The sequence below is a fragment of the Tachypleus tridentatus genome, chromosome 4 (assembly GCF_004210375.1).
Source record: "Tachypleus tridentatus isolate NWPU-2018 chromosome 4, ASM421037v1, whole genome shotgun sequence".
NCBI lineage: Eukaryota > Metazoa > Arthropoda > Merostomata > Xiphosura > Limulidae > Tachypleus > Tachypleus tridentatus.
Genome location: NC_134828.1, coordinates 97,965,048 through 97,982,645, shown reverse-complemented (window position 1 = coordinate 97,982,645; position 17,598 = coordinate 97,965,048). Strand labels below are relative to the sequence as shown.

General features: G+C 32.3%; 1 protein-coding gene across 5 annotated transcripts in view; it reads right to left on the bottom strand.

The window, feature by feature from the left end:
• The window catches only part of LOC143249740 (katanin p60 ATPase-containing subunit A-like 2), a 91,862-nt gene that overhangs the window by 14,737 nt on the left and 59,527 nt on the right, over nucleotides 1-17,598 (bottom strand). For all 5 annotated transcript variants that reach the window (XM_076500074.1, XM_076500073.1, XM_076500077.1 and 2 more), the window contains 3 exons: nucleotides 15,976-16,073; nucleotides 11,446-11,553; nucleotides 7,408-7,582 (listed from right to left, as the gene is read on the bottom strand). In XM_076500074.1, coding sequence (XP_076356189.1) covers nucleotides 7,408-7,582; nucleotides 11,446-11,553; nucleotides 15,976-16,073 — 381 coding nt within the window. The remainder of the gene's footprint in view (nucleotides 1-7,407; nucleotides 7,583-11,445; nucleotides 11,554-15,975; nucleotides 16,074-17,598) is intronic.

The following is a 17,598-nucleotide window of genomic DNA, read 5'->3' as shown; positions in this document are numbered from 1 at the left end:
TAGAGGAAAAAAATAGCTGACAATGGATTGGTGAGGAGGATTTATTCCCTTTTCTGACTGCCAGTCTTAGGAAGAAAGCATCTATCATAACAAAAGTGGAATGATAAAGAGTCCTGTGCACATGTAGTGCAAACAACTTTGACATACAATGTCCATATGCCAGATGCAATGAAAAACACACTTTAAATGGAAGGTGATACATATTACACGGAGCTAAAGGTTCCAATGGATGTTGAGACAAAGCATGTAATACCACCCTAATATCCCAATTAGGCAATTAAAAAGGTCATTTAGAATGAAAGATTCAAAATTATTTGAAAAGGTCAGAAGCACTGAAAAATTAAGTACTTTCCAATGTTTAGAATACTGAAAAGTAGTTGAAAAAGATGCCATAAATAAAATGACAGTAGATGAAGTTATACCTTTGTTACAAAGCAGGTAAAAAATTGGGGGAGCTTTTGAATGAAGTGTGTTCAATTTCTAGATGAAAAACTATTGGTAATAAAGTGTGCTATTTCCACTGATAAATGGCCACTGTTGTTCTATGAACAGATTGAGACAAATACAAGGCATAGAAGTTAAACCCTAATGCCATGCAAAGGATCTAATAACTTCCACACATATAGTTTGAGTTTGGGTGTAGAATGTTAGATCATGGTTGCCTCAACAGAGATGGTGAAACAGAAAGTAGCAAAGGTGGAGACTCTTAAAAATGCTGTAAAAGAGGAAACCATGGCTGGGGCACTGAATTCAGGGATACAAACAGCACTTGACATGTAGTGTACTGAACCATAGCCAGAACTCCATGGTAACAAATTGGGAGAAAGGCACAAACATGAAATCCTCTCCAATCTTTACTGAATGTATCTATTGCCAAAGCCTGAGGATAAGGTATGAAGGACCAAACTGCCTGTAGTTGAGAGTTCTAATGTGTGGTTATTGTGCTAATCATCAGAGTCCCAAACTGAGAGCAAGTATACCAAAGAACTTCATGATAGGGCATCTATTTGATCAGGAAAATTTGGTTGGACTGAACCAGGTAATCTGCAGATGGCAGCAGGATGACTTTATTATGGAAATGTGGAGATGTCAGTAGCATGATGACTTTACTATGAAAATGTGGAGATGTTTATCAGCAACATTGAACAGATCTTATCATCTACAGACCTAGTGGAAAATGCCAATATAGGTCGAGAAAGGACCTCATTTACACATGGAACAATCTAAAATTGGTTGAGACAAGAAAGATTGATGATCATACACCAATCTCCCATCATCTTGGGTACAATAAATAAACATGAATAAACTCTCAGAAGAATGTGATTGACTCTCTCTACCACACCCTTGACTAACAACTTTCTGATGTTCTTAGAATGAAAATACACACTCTGTAAATCTGTTGAGGGTGGAAATACAACAGATTGGGAAGATAATGGAGTTAAAGAACTGAATTGAAAGATCAACCCCAATGCCAGAACCTGAAGTATCCATGGATCTGTGGTGAAGGAATTCCACATGTCCAGAGAACGTTATAACTGTGCTCCCACAGATTGTACTAGCATAGGGTAGCCACCAATAGCATTGGCTATGATCTGCCTCAGTAGAGAAGCCTCTGTAATATGGATGGAATCTATTCTGAGGACCAATAGACCTAAGAGCTGAAGCCAGGAGTCAGAACACACAACAACTAGTTATGCCATGACTTCCAGCAAAAGGCAAAGAAAGTCTAGAAGCAAATGATAACAAGGAAGAATACAAATGGGTAACATCATTCCAGAATCCCAGTGTCTATGGAATTCTACAAACATTAAAAAATGAAGAAAAGGAGTCTCACATAATTCAGAGAGAGCAGCAGCAGCAGGTAGATGAACTCCTTCCAACAAGTCCCAACAACATACAAGTCAGAAATCCAAGACAAGAGCAGAAACTGATAATCCTATCAAGATAGAAGTAAGCAAAGGACCCAGTTCACCATCAAAGTAATGTGGGGAATGCTGAGATGCTCCTGACAAGATTTAAAGAAAAGACAAATATCTCAGGACAGTAGTGAGGGTCAAACAAATAAGAAAAACTGTGATCTATTCAAAGTGATCACGGGGTTCAGTCTGGAACCATACATGTCCTTAAGAAGATCAAAACTTTGGAAATTTATATGTACATCCTCCTGGCAGTGGGAAGCCAAAGCATGCTGTTCTAACAAATATGGGGGACAAAGTACAGATGTACCACCATGTTATCATATAACTGAGAGGTAAACTGCCCAGCACGAAAAGCAACATCAGGTGAGGAGAAAGAACTGAGTAGTTGCTCTCAGACCTTTCAACCATCAAAGAAGGAGTAGGTTCTAAGGTAACCAGGGAAAGCCCCTAAACCTCATAAACCTGATTAACTAACTGAAGAAATTGAAAGTGACTGATCCAAATTGGTCTTGTGAGAAGATGACATAATAAATGAAGGTGCCAGGAAAAGAGCATCAAAATTCCCTTCAGAATATCCTGGGTCATTGACAAAAGCAATGAAAGAAACCTCTGGTGAGATACACCCAGACTGAATATATGAATAAGATCATAGATAGCATCAACTGAGAGTAACCCCACCAGACCCATAAGAGATGCTAAATAACAGAGGTGGAATAGGGGAGAACTGATTAGCCTTCATGCTGGAAAAAAAAAATCTTGAAAATTCATGTCTGAAAATGACATGTTGTATAAATAAAAGAGTTTTTAAAATAAAATTAATAAATATTGTTTGTATTGAAATCAATTAAGTGACATCAAAATTGTAACTGTGATGTTAACTATCACAGCACTTTTTGTTTTTTTAGAGAAACCTGTGCCTAAATGCTTTGCAAAGAAAAACTGATAAAATTATCTCAATAAGGTTCTTATATACAGTACCAAAATAATTGTAGCAAGCATGAAAAATGCTTGGATGGACATAAATGAAACACTAGTAGCTGAGTAATAGCTACATGTGGTAGCAGAGGTAAGAACGTTTTGAAGCAAAGCAAAGCTCTTCAGTCTATAATCAGTGCAGATGGTTGTGGCTGGAACAGATGAAAAGCCAGTGAATCAGCCACTCAAAGCAGTTAAAATGGAAAGTATAAAAGATGTAGGGAAGACTTTACACCTTCCCAATAAGCCCCAAAACCCACTTGTTGTGAAAAATAAGGAGAAAGGGAAAAATAACGTGAGAAACACAAAACCTTGTGAGAAACACAAAACCTTGTGAGGAACACAAAACCTTGTGAGGAACACAAAACCTCGTGAGAAACACAAAACCTCGTGAGAAACACAAAACCTCGTGAGGAACACAAAACCTTGTGAGAAACACAAAACCTCGTGAGAAACACAAAACCTTGTGAGAAACACAAAACCTTGTGAGGAACACAAAACCTTGTGAGAAACACAAAACCTTGTGAGAAACACAAAACCTTGTGAGGAACACAAAACCTTGTGAGGAACACAAAACCTCGTGAGGAACACAAAACCTCGTGAGGAACACAAAACCTCGTGAGAAACACAAAACCTCGTGAGAAACACAAAACCTCGTGAGGAACACAAAACCTTGTGAGGAACACAAAACCTCGTGAGAAACACAAAACCTCGTGAGAAACACAAAACCTTGTGAGAAACACAAAACCTTGTGAGGAACACAAAACCTCGTGAGAAACACAAAACCTTGTGAGAAACACAAAACCTTGTGAGAAACACAAAACCTTGTGAGGAACACAAAACCTTGGCAGTACATAAATTTTCCACTAATGGCATGAAAGTAACAAAAATATTAGAAAAATTATTAATTTTTACACCAAGCAGGGATCAGGGATACTGTTATAAAACGTAATGAAACAAAAATTAAAACTACAATCAGAAATTTATGAAATTTATTCCTTACCCTGTAGAAAAGTGTATAAAGCTGTCAAAGCAGAGATTAAATTTTATAAATTTGTGATTATGGTTCTAATTCTTCTTTCATTAATTTTTATAGCATGATACTTATTTCATTTTAAAATGCAGAATTATTTGGTACTTTTGTTTGTTTACCTTTTATGTCAAATCTGTGTAAAGAATAAACTTTACCTTTAGAAACTTTCACATCTATCCGACAATATGTAGTGTCACCTGTTGGGTTGAAAGTATATTTAAGTACATGCATGATGTGTTTACCATTTATATTATACTCACGTATTTAAATGGATTTTTAGTGGAATATAAAAAGTAGATACCCACAGACAAGTCAAGTAAGCTGGAGAAATCTTGTAGCGATAGTCCAAGTCGTTTAAGCACAAGCCCCACTGATGTGATCAGGTGGGTAGATAATAGACAAAAAAGTTTCTGTTTAGAAAATTATTATACTGTAAATGTTAGTGACTCTTTGAGTGTATTTATTGTAACCAATACTTTGAATGGTCAGTTTTTTACTTAGGAAGTTGATTGGGTGTTTTTCTTTTTTTGGCTGATGAATTACTTGGAATCCTTGTTAATCCCTACTATTAAGTACAATGACACTTGAAATAAATCAATAATGAATTAATTAATGATAGTACACACATTTTATAAGAAATCAAAATATAAAAGAATATGGAACAAAACTTAAAACAAAAAATCGCATAATAACTGAACACTAATGTTGAGGACTTTTTACATTATATAAAACTGAAGAAGTTAAAATACAAGTTCTGCAAAATTTCAAAGGGCATTTAAGTTATTAAATGTTTTCATACAGTGATGTATTAAATGAAACCTGTGCCATTACACTCCTATACTGAATTATATATATCATTCACTTGTTTAACACCATCTTAACTGATGTTTATTTTCTGTACATTAACATTAAAAATGAAAAGTTTGTTTTATCAGTCAGTAAGTTTTTGTTTTGTTTTTTTACATTTATGTAATGAACAACTAGTGTATTTACATATTATATAAGTAACATTTTTTGGCATTTTCATATTACACTTAACTTGCTTTAATGAAATACTCAAAACCACTTAGAAATACATAACACTTGTCCTTACAGCAAAATTATGTGCACAATTACATATAGACCTTGAATGTACAGTCAAACACACAGTATCAAATACATTTAAGTTAATGTAACAATATTACTACAGTTTTTGTTTACAAAAGTTGCCCAGAAATTGACTTCTTTATAAAGACTAAATAGCATAAAATGTTATACTTATTATTACACATAATGTTAGTTTATGGTGACATTACTATAAACCATAATTTCTTTAATAGTTTGTGTGTGGTGTATTTATTCTACATACTGCACTATAACATCCTAATGACTGAAAGTTAAAAACTATACAAGTATATGAACAAATACATATGTAATGTGTAGCGTATACAATTCTCAATAAAACTAAGCTGGCAGCAGCATTATATCGACTGTGCTCCCTATTGAATAAAAAGCAGTCCTAAAAATTACATTTCACTTTTTCATGTGTGTTTTTATAGGGTGGAGAGTAGGCAAGTAGATTTTTATAAACAGGTTGGATTTTGTCAATTAGAAAATAATTTTTTTTCAAACATTTCACAACCCTATTTTATACAATTAAAACTGTATGCAAAATTACAAACATTTAAGCTATCAGAAGCTAGAATCAACTCAAGCAGACAAGAGCTTGTGTTTGCAGTGTTCTAAAACTGTACATAAGGATAAAAAAAATGATCATTACAGGCATACACATACATTTAAATTGAATTTACAATGTATAAAAATGTAGTAATCTTTGATTTGTCTCTCTTCTATCACTACAATGACCAATCACACTTGTGTTAAAAGTTCTCAGTGCTATTTATTTTTCATTGTAATATCTATTTCCCTAGTTATATCAATGTCTTTCTTTTCTATTACATGGTATACCATGGTTCATGTTGATAATTACATTTAAACAGCTATTCAAATTCAGCATTCTAGCAATTGACTTTTCCAATTGTAAAAAGAGTGTTAGGTTTGGAAAATTCACCTTTGTAACAATTAATACAAATGTTCTTGGGCACTTGTGGCATTCCATTTCTGATTGGCTTAAATGGCTCAATTGAAAATATGGGATCTTATATCTCAGTGTGACATTAAGGAGATTTAGCAGCTGCAAATTACCTCATGATATCATTGAAAGATGATTATTTTTTTTATGAACCAAAATTATTTTCTCCTCATTACATCAGAATTTAACTGTACAAATTTTCAGAAATAGCTCATTTCTACTCAAGAGAAAGTACTATCAACCAGACATAAATTTTGTAAATAACTATTTACATGAAAAATACTGTTAGATGAACTGTCAAATATCATTTCATTTTGCTAATCATGAAAATGTTGGAGGCATGCTCATCATACAGAATACTGTAAACAAAGTTAAAATATTTACTTCTTATATTCAACATGATGAATTCACATCAGTGAAAAAAAAAAAAAAATAATTCTTATGCAAAATCACTAATTATAAACGGCTCATTCCCTTTGTCACTATGATAAGAATGATTTAACTCCTTTATTGGTAATTCTCAACAATATAAATAATCATTTTGCAACAAAACTATCACCTGATTATTCTCAGGCCAACTATGGTGTTTATGTTGAATGCTCATGTTAATTTGCGAGAAAGGGTTTGTTTTTTATTCTTTACTTTTTGATAATTTCAGTAATAGAACAGTAAAATGGTTTAATAGAAATTTTATGACCCTGAGTTTTAGCCAAAATGAAAATAAAATTTGCCAAGCAGTGTTTCAGCTAAGTCTTACATTAAGTTTATGTATTAAGCCTAATGCTTAAATCAAACTAAAACTAGGCCTACTGTTACTAATATTACAGAGTTAGTGTTTAAAAAGTTTTAAGTGGTAAATAAATGTTAATTAATAAATATTATTTTGGTATTTTAACACAAATATTATCTATTTGGCTTTGAATCACCAAGAAAAATAAATATTTATTACTATCAAATCCCTTATATGGTCAAAGAGTCGAAAATTTGTGTCAGAATGTCCACACAATGTTTTTTACTTTGTGACCTAGAATACAGTGAAAGTACTCAAGAGTACTACTTATGTCTCTTTTAGAATGCACACATACTTTTGTTCATGATAACATTTAGTTGTTTTGTGTAGTTTTTACTAAAAATCTGGTGATTAAAGAATTACCTAGAGAGACTGATAAATAAGTGAAGAGTCGATGCATTTTGGAGGAACGACAAAGAAATTCATTTCAGTAAAATTCTATTACTTTCATTAATTGTTCAATAATAGTTTTTCATTATTTTTTACGTGCTTTTATACTTGAAACCTTTTATCTTAAATTAGAAGAAAATATGTTTTCTCAGGTATAAAATGACTGGATGATAATTTACAAATATCTCATCATGAAACACAGTTGGTGTTTTTCTATCAGAATACATACCTGAGCTAACTGGTCATAATCCACATCACAATTTAAAAATCTGTGACTCTGATTACCCTTATTGTTTTCCTTCTGTGGAAGAAACTGTTTGAACATAGCTGCACGAGCTTCCATACTTGGTAACGGAACTAAGATTCTCTTTTCCAATCTACGTAAAATAGCATAATCTAGTTCCCTAGAAAAACAGAGCAAAATTCCACATATTTTATTTTGTAAAAACAACAACAACAATAAAATTAGTGTCTCCTGAAACAGGTTAAAAATTTCGGATATTTTTCTAGCTTACTGGTTTCTTACCAGAAGGGGTCTGTTATGTCAATGTTTTCGTCTTTACAATCTAATGTTCATAAATACAAAGTTACAGAAGTTCAAATTACAAGAGTCAAGCATTTCAACTAACACTGAAAGATTAGTATTGCTTAAAATATGAAGGAGATAATTAGCTCAACTACGAAAACTTTCTATGAAATGGTTAATAATACCAGTTTCCATACATCCCTTAAATGTATAATCTAGAAGGAACTAGTACACTCAACCTGACTTTAAGTAATCAATGAATAAGTTGGTTTCATCTTCATAAATGTTTTATATGTTTGTTTTTTACTCAGCAATAAAGTGACTCAGAACAGTGTTCCAAACTTTTGACTGTTCTCAACAAAAAGATTGTGTAAAAAAGAACAGTGACATCATCAGGACAGCAAAAGATGTGTACTAATATAGAATGTGTTTAAAATATTTTGCCATGATATAGTATGTTTTGCATCAACATTTTTCTACTTTTGTCCACAACAGCACTGATTGTATAGTATTTTACAAAAGCAGAAATGAGAGAAATAACCAAACAAGGTAATCGAATAGGAATATAAACATAAAAGAATTTGTGACCAATCCTGGCTGAATGCATAGACAATTAGAAGCCAAGGATGAGGTACCTAGGACCAAAAGTGGAGTAACTTTTGGTTTTGGTATGAGGCAAATGCATCCATGTGGGAAAATCCATACCAGTTGCAAAGCCACTGGAAAACTACAGGGTATATTTTGTTGAGGCAGAAAAAACAATTTGCTATGAAATTCAAAGCACCCAGAATGTGGCAAGTAATGAGATGAATGTGATGCACATGGGCCAAATATAGTAGATCCAACATTTGAAAACAGGGAGATCTTGACTGGGTGTTCCTTTAGTGATTTTTATGTGCCACCACTGTAGAAATATTAGAATGAATCATCACCAGACATGGTCTGGTGAGAGGAATGGAGTGAATCAAGACCTGAAAGACCATGAGAAGCTCAAGAACATTGTAATGCAAAGACATTTTGTTTACGGGTCAATCACCTGAAGCCTTTGAGTACTTGACCCATGCACCCTAGCCCAGATGAAAAGATGTAAATCCAGACAATGGAAAAGGAAGCAGGACATTATATGAAGTATGGGCTTTGTCCAACTTCCACTACAGATCCTTCATCAAGGTAAAAGGAAGGGTAACAGTGAATAACAAGGGATCCCAAGCAAGGTTCTGTGGATTCTGAAAGGATTGCAAATGCACACAGCCAAAGGGGACCAGTGATGTAACTGAAGACCACATCCCCAAAAGTGATAGAACCTCATGAGCAGAAAGTGAAGGTGCTGAAAGGACATGGTAAACTAAGTCAGAGGAAGGACTTCTCCAATCTGATTAATTAGCCCAACCAAGTTACCATTTGAAGGAGCTGATGAGAATGGCTGGCCAGCTCCAGTTTGAATTAAGACAAAATAAGCCAGTCATCCACATGATAGTTGATTCACAATCCCAGAGCACGAAGATGGTGAGCAAAAGCTCTGACCACCTGAAAGGAAACTCGAGTGCAAGCAAGCCCAAAAGTTAGGGTGTGAAATTGCGAAATTATCATGTGATGAAGGACCTGAAGACATGAACAAGACTTTAGTGATATAGAGTTGTGGAAATAAGCATTAGCAATGTCCATTTTTATCATTCATAAGTCTGAAGATAACTCCCACTGTAGTGTGAAAAATGACTCCATGGTAAAACAGGGCAGTTGAACAAGGATACTGAGGCAACAACAAAGAGTCAAAAATAAAAACCTGGTGAAAGATGTAGAACAAGTTCAATAGACTGCTGAGGTAGTTTCTCCTGAACCACCTAAAACAGATGCTTCCTGGTTATGGGATTCCAAGGTAGAGGGAAGAAAACAGGTACAGGAGACATGAAAGGTAAGAGAAAAAACAACAGGATCATGAATCCTTCCAATAAAATTTGAAGAACACAATGATCCTTGACAAATGGATACCAGTGGTGAAGAAAATCAGTAAGCTGAGCTTTCTCCAGATGAAAATTTACTGGACAGTCCCCAATACTGTTGAAGACGTGATGTGTGTCATTGAAGAAAAATGACAAAATGAGTAAGAAAGGATGTGGTGAATAAAAAAAATAGAGAAAGGGATAAAATATCACATACATGAGAATCAAAATACAAAAAGGCCTATTTGACTCCTCATGTGAGGCATGGGAAGGCACTACAAAATCCAGGAGTTGGAAATGGGTGATCCAAGTTTTCGTCCACCTGGACAGGCTTAACTTGTTTGGGAGGAAGTGAGACAAGATCCAGAAACAAAGGTTGATGAACGTAATGTTTAATCTCTTAGTAAATATATGTAGATAAATTTCCCACCAGGTTGCCCGCACTTGAGGCTTCAGACATAGCACTAGTTGCAGGTGTGTCCCCCACAGTGGAAACATGAACTTGGGAATTCATAACAAAGAACAGTCAACCAATAATAAAAAATACAAATGACAATGCAACTTTAATAAACTGGGATTAAATTAAGAAACAGGTTTAACAGAAACTAGAAGTGAAAATAAATTAAGACCACTTTTTGAGTATACTGGAGACAAATGTGAAAATTCACACAAACAAAAAAGAAAACATCCAAGCACAAAAACTGCCAAATAAAAAGTCATTGTTTGATAGAGGCATTTAGATGGAGTCACATATGTCACACTCCTATTGGTGGAGTGATTTATGAATGATAAGTTGGAATCATTTGATTCCAACAGGGAGAGCAAAAGAATTGCAGTGTGCATGAATAATACATTTGCATATACAAAGCAACACTGGATGATAATAACTAATCTTGAGAGAATAGGGAAGTACAGTTTTGGAATGGAATTGTTCAGTGACTGAAGGAATGACAAATCCTTCATACAGAGTTCATTGCAGACAAATTTGCAGGAATTTTGTAGTAATGCATTTTTGTAACTTACACAAATATTTTTTACTTTAATATGAGTATAAAGGGGTGAAAAAAATGAAAATTATGATGCCAAAAATTGCTAAATGTAAAAGTGACTTAAAAAAACTTCAGGATGCAAGTTACAGAAAGAAAGAGTAAGAAAGAGACAGGTTCACTCAGAAAGTTATGGCATAAGATCCAGTGAGAAAAGTCAAAAACAAGCTAGAAGAAAACAGAAGCAATTTCATGACAAAGAAGCACATTGTTCAGCTCCCCATGATCATAATTGAACAGCCATTGTAGGGTGGCATTTCTGCTAGTAAATAACTTAGTGTTAAAAATCATTAACATGATTCTGATTTGTTGTGACATAAATAAATATTTATGAAAAATTGCTCTTCACCAACCTAATCTAGGTAACTGTTGTTAAACAACTTTTTGATACAAGTTGCATGTAAATCACTACCATGTCTGTAATATCCAAGTTGGCCCCAAAAAGCAGTTGTATTGGACAAAGACACCATTCAAGACTGGATATAAAAGATATTATGTGGTTGGCAAATTATTATGCATTTTTCTTTTAACATTGTTATTAACAATTACTAATGTAATCATCTCTCACTGCTGTGGTCACTACGTCCACTTTTGGATCAAGAAAAGATTATTAAACAAAAATAAGAGAGGTGTATTTTCTGAAATCTGATTTATCAGCTTAATAATACAATTCATGTACTTATTAACCTCTATACTTGGAAACTAGTATCAAAAATCTTGCATCATATTCTGCAATACTAATTTCTAATACTCACCAAGGAATATTAGAAGTAGCTAATACAAAGACTAGATCATCTGATCTTGCCAAACCATCCATCTGTATCAAAAGTTCAGTTTTCATTCTCTTGCTTGCTTCATGTTCACTGAAAATATTGTATTTCATCACTAAACTAAAAATCTTTACACCATTAGTAGAAGTTTGGACCATAATTTTGATAATATAAAAAAATGTAGTTGGCTAGATAAATATTCCTCCATATGATTCAAATTAAATTAACTTGTTTGAACTATTTATTAGTAAGCATTGGACTGAGTCCAAAATATGGTATTATATATATGAATCAAACTGTAAGAAGTCTCACCTAATAAATATTTGTGGCATTGAAAACTTACCTTGCATATCACACAAAAAACAATATATTACATTATTATGATTGAACAATATTTATGAATTCTTTACATGAGCAAATGTAATAATTTATACATGTATGAAATACTGTGAGTAAATCATTTCTGAAACTGGATGTTATGAGAAATACCTTCACCTATTATTTTTTAAATTACAAAACAAAACAACCAATAGCAAAACAAAGCACAGACAGATTAAATACTATAGCTTGACACGACTTAGTTGATATTTATGTATAATACTTTTTAATAATATCAAAACAATCAACTTCTTTAACAGATAATAAGAAATTGTATTATGCAATATATAAGTTCATAATGAATAACAAATACATGCTTTCACAGGAGTTGCTCTAAGTAGGCCTTACATTTATACATTATTCATATAATTATTATTTTTTTCATATTTCTTTTATCATTATTTATATTCTTATGTGATCGATTGACAAACATTCATTTTTCCAACTTAAATACTACCAATAGTATGTGTTGAAATACATACAGTTGTAGAATTTCAAGCTGAAATCTAAAATTAAGAACTAAATTCATATTGCTTGCAAACAACATTTTGAATACACACACCTTCAACGACACAAATTTTTAAGTGATCAAATAACCATACTATTGATAGAGTAGATAATGAGAAAAACTGCAGCTGAGAGTAACCCCAACACAGAAACATCCATTTTCTCAAATTATACAACTGTATAAGGTTATATGTTAAGTCAATAAAGGTCTTAATACTTCTAACCTCGGTGTCGAAAATGCTATTAAGTAGGTTTTATCAATTAACATTTAATTTTGATGCAACAAAATGTTGGTTTTAGTCATCAATTTTTATGTTTATGTTTTCAAAAAACAAAAGAAGAGAAAAAGAACTGATTTCTCCTTTGAAAACGAACAACAGCAGTCAAGGAATACTCTAATGCTTGCCATTTTTTTATTTGCAGTTCAGTTGAGACAAGTCTCACTTCATATTAACACTAAATTTTACATTACTGAAGTTAAACTGAAACATATTTATGCCAAATTCTGTATTGTTTAAGTTAAGCTCAAATATATTAGTATCAAATTTGGTTTGTTGAATCAAACAGAAAGTTCATTTCGAATAAAATTTTTGTTTTCAAATTTCTTTTTCTGAAATACATTCACTTGTAACTCAAACAATTTACAATTGTTTTCAATTAATTTACCAAAAAAATAACTAAAACTTCAAGTAAATGGACACTTAATGAAAAACAACTAGAAATACAAGTATAGAAAATTAGTTAGAAGTAACAATCCAGTTAAATTAAAATTTAATAAAAATTTCTTTCACATCTCAAAAACTCAATGATAACCATAGTTATGATCATTTTCATATAAGAGTGATTTAGATATGTTCCATATAATAACAATGATGACTGTTACAAATGTTCAAAGTCAACTTTAACATGCCATGCAGACAAATTACACACAAAGTATAACTTTAAAGAGATAATAAAGATTTCATATTATACAATCTCTAATTTTGTTATTTCTGGGTAATATCACAATACTATTGTTCACAACATATTTTTAAAATAAAAAAAAATTATGATGTCCTTCTGATCTCCTCATATTTAGTTTATGTGTTTTCAACAAAATAAACAAGTATTAAAAAAATATGTTGTGTTTCTGATCTCCTTACAATGATCTAAGGGGTTTTTAACAAAATAAGCAAGCTTAAAAAAAACTATGTTGTCTTCCTAGTCTCTTTACTTTAAGGTTAGGAGTGTTCAGGACAATAAAGGAATATTTTAATTCTTTCAAATACAGATAGCAAAATATGTTGTACATTTGTCCTGCTACTGTAAGTTTTAAATTAAATTGTGTAGCTTTTCATGAATCATGAGGTAAATTATAACAAAACTAATTTTCTATACTCTTGATAACAGCATGTGTAAAGAACCAGTTAGTTGAAGTTATATGTAAAACTCCACTATTTCATAGTGGAACTTGATAAAATACTTTTATTTGGAAGCATACAACTGATTTACACATACACACATATACATACAGGTATTTTACTTCTATAATAATAATCATATGAAGTGTAACCACATCAAATTTAGTTGCAATTGGCCTACTTGCAGCAAACAAAATATCACTTCAGAATTAGTCCTAGTGAACTAAAGACAGACTACTGCTTAACTAATTTTCTGTAGAGCAACTTACTCAAAATTTTTTGTCATAACAAATGTCTTTCTAAAAGTAGTTACTTGTTTTCAATTAAAGTTGTTAAATGTTAAGTTACAAGATAAATAACATGTTAAACAAATAAAATAAATTATTATAATTGTATTTAAGTCATATACAATGAATAATCTGACAGAAGCCTGAAATTGATATTCCACAAAAATTAAAAAATACAGTACTGTGACAAAGTGTCAGAAGAAGGTCAAAAATTAGATTTCAGGTTACCTTCAAAGAAAAATGAAAGGTAAATCATGGGTAAAGCATCAAAATTTTAATATTCTTTATATTTAGTACAAGAGAAACTCAGCTTAAGTGCTTTTCAGCAAACAGTTAATATTTTGTGTGTTCCCCTTCTACTTTAATAACTGCAAACAGTCTTTCAGGCCTCATTGCAAAATATTTAATCAGACTGACCTTTGGGATTTTACTCCAAATATTTCTAATACACTTCCATAAAGTTTATTTCAAACTAAGTTTTGATTTGTCAAGTTTTCATTGTATCAAATCCCAGATCTGCTTAATTGGGTTGAGAGTGGGGCTCTGTAGGGGCCATTCCATTATTTGAATGACTCCAGCAACTTCTTTCTTTAAGTAATTTCTTCATAGGTTGGATGAGTGTTTGGGGTTGTAATCTTCTTGGTAGTAGACAAACCACTGGGTATACCATGATGGGTCAGTATCTGATGGTACTTGTACTAGTCTATTATTCCATCTACTTTGCAAATACCTCCTGCTGTATCAGCAGAAAAAGACCCCCAAACTACCATATTGCCTTTTCCATAATTCATGGCAGGTGCTATATATTGAGGTAGGTAGCTTTCTCCCTTCTTCAACCTGATGTACAAATTATGCTTTGAACCAAACTTGGACCCATCCATTGTTTACACCCTTTTCCAATCATCAGTAGTTCAATTTTTATAAGTTTTAGCAAATTTCAGTGTCTTGACAATATTTGGAGACCAAAATAAAGTTGTTTTTTTTAACTACTACATGATCAAATACTCCATTCTCACTGAGACTTCTTAATAATGTAGATTTGAACACTTTTCTGCTATTTGGTACATGTTTGTTATCTCACACTTGAGATCAGTGGCAGTCTTTCTTTTGTCCCGAAGGCTCCATAAATGATGATACTCAATGTCAGTATCATTGAATTTAGGTCTTCAGCTTGTTCATTTCCTATTTACAAATCCATCTGTCTCCATCTCACAATCTCAGATACACTTGATAGTGTTTGGGGAGTATTTCAAGTCTGCAGCAATTTGTCAGAGAGTCCAACCAGCATCGTGTGAAGCTTTCATACAAACTCTCTGGTCTACGGACAATTATCCATGTTTTAGAGCCATGGCATGAAACAAAACTTAATATATAGTGTTAAACACTATTTTTATCAAAGTTTATTTGTAGAGTGCTATTAAATTGATTTATTCTATCATATAACCTCCCCATATACTAGCTCCTTTCTATATAGTGAATACAGTGCAGGGGTATCATGACAGTTCATTCCTTTGTCAACAGGAATCAGTGAAGCATTACCATAGTGTTGAAATGTACAGTCCATAATAGCATGAAAGAATTAGCCCATAAACTGGAAGGAATGACAAAATATTTTCTTGTCTTAACACCTCTACACAGTACTGTATATATATACATATTCAATTTTCATTAGGAGCTGTTTTTGCATATGTATGATACAATTTCTTCATGTTTAGTATTGCCACATAACACACAGAAAAAGTTAAAAAATGGATTAATGTTTTTCTTCATTCCAACAGAACATAACATGGGACAAGTTTCTATGTTAACCACTTTCCATAAACAAAGTTTGAAGACAACATAATTATGAAACAGATAACATACTATTGTATTTAATCTATAAAAGCTTGTAGTAGAGGTTTTAAATTGAAATGTATGAGACATTTGAACAAAATGAAACATACCTGTTTATTAAAGATCCTCCTCTGTGACCCATCAAAGAATCTAGCTCATCCAGAAATATTGTAGAGGGTGCATGAAAACGGGCAAGTTCAAACAATACCTGTGAAAATTCATAATTATAAAATGAAACGACAAAGAACAGGACAAAATATTCTGCAACATTTAATACATTATTTAATTCACAATCAAATGTTTACTACTAGCAGAATGTTTTAAAAAGATTTATACCCATTTTAGTATTGTTAAGTTTGAAACCTTCAACAAAATTTTCAAAAAATTATAATGCACAGCATTAGGTTTGACCTAATAACATTTTACATCAATGTTCTGCTGATGACTTTAGGCCAATTTGTGTGTAGTTTGTAAGCACTTCTACTTTTCACTTATAATTACCTCCATCACCGAAGGTGGATGCAGGTTATGTTTTTATCCTTCTACATGTGTGTGTTTGGCAACAAGATTTCTCAAAAACAGGTGAAAGGATTTGGATGAAAGTTGATATTCATTTGAACTATGATCCAATTTAGGAGTTATTAGTTTTGGGAAGGTCAGGTTCAAGGCCACGAAAATAAAAAAAATCCTATCTTTTAGTATGGGGGTTGATGTTTCACACTACTTTTGCTCTATAAATAAGTCACAAATGATCAGATTTTGATATAACCTGGTGGATTTATATAGAATATTATTTCCTATTTTCCTGCTGAAAATGGTCCATATCTGTTGAAAAAAGATGCATATATGAACACATTATTTCATGTTATGAGAACTGAATATGATCAACACTATGTGATAGAGTTATGTGCTCTACTGAGTGCCCCTCTAGTCTATGCAGCTTAATTATATTTACCACTAAATTATTTTTCTATGCAGAAACTACTTAGCATATTAAAGACTTCAGTAGTTGAAAAAGCTTCAAATACAATTATTTAGTGAAATTTATAAAATTCTACCTGCATAATTAAAACTCTAGCTATTATATAAACTATAAAACATGATCTTTTTAAAATAAGTGTGACATAAAACTAGAATTAGAAATTACAGATACTTATTTTCTTACAATTAAGATTTACTCTCTATGCTACTTTCATTTTTGTAAATTAAAAGATAACTCTTCTGAAATCAATTTTTTATATATTTCAGATGTAAATACAGAGGTTGAGTATATTATAATAATGCCATTTTGAAACATCACCACATTGTAAAGTCTATGTGAGCATGTCTGGTCATGCTGTACGTCAGGATTTCCCAAACCTTTCTGAGTTGTCAATCACTTTACAAACTTATAAAGTTGTGATCAACCCTCAAATTCTTAGAACATAAATTATAAATGAAACTTCACAGTCAAGAATGTTCAATATGTAATCAAATTTTATTCATCACAACACAATCATTAAGAAACATAGAATGAGGTTTTACATTTTTGTATGATGAATGGGCTTTCACATTCAAATTAATATCAGGCTATATGTTGTGAGTTTCAGTCTCAAGTTCTTACATTCTTTGACATTGAGCCTGTTTCTCTACTTTTTCAGAATACCATCCACATTGCTAAATAAAGCTTCCACCATATACAAACTTGAAAAGGCATAGGGTGGTTAGCTGTGTAGGCCAATCTTATCCTAGGG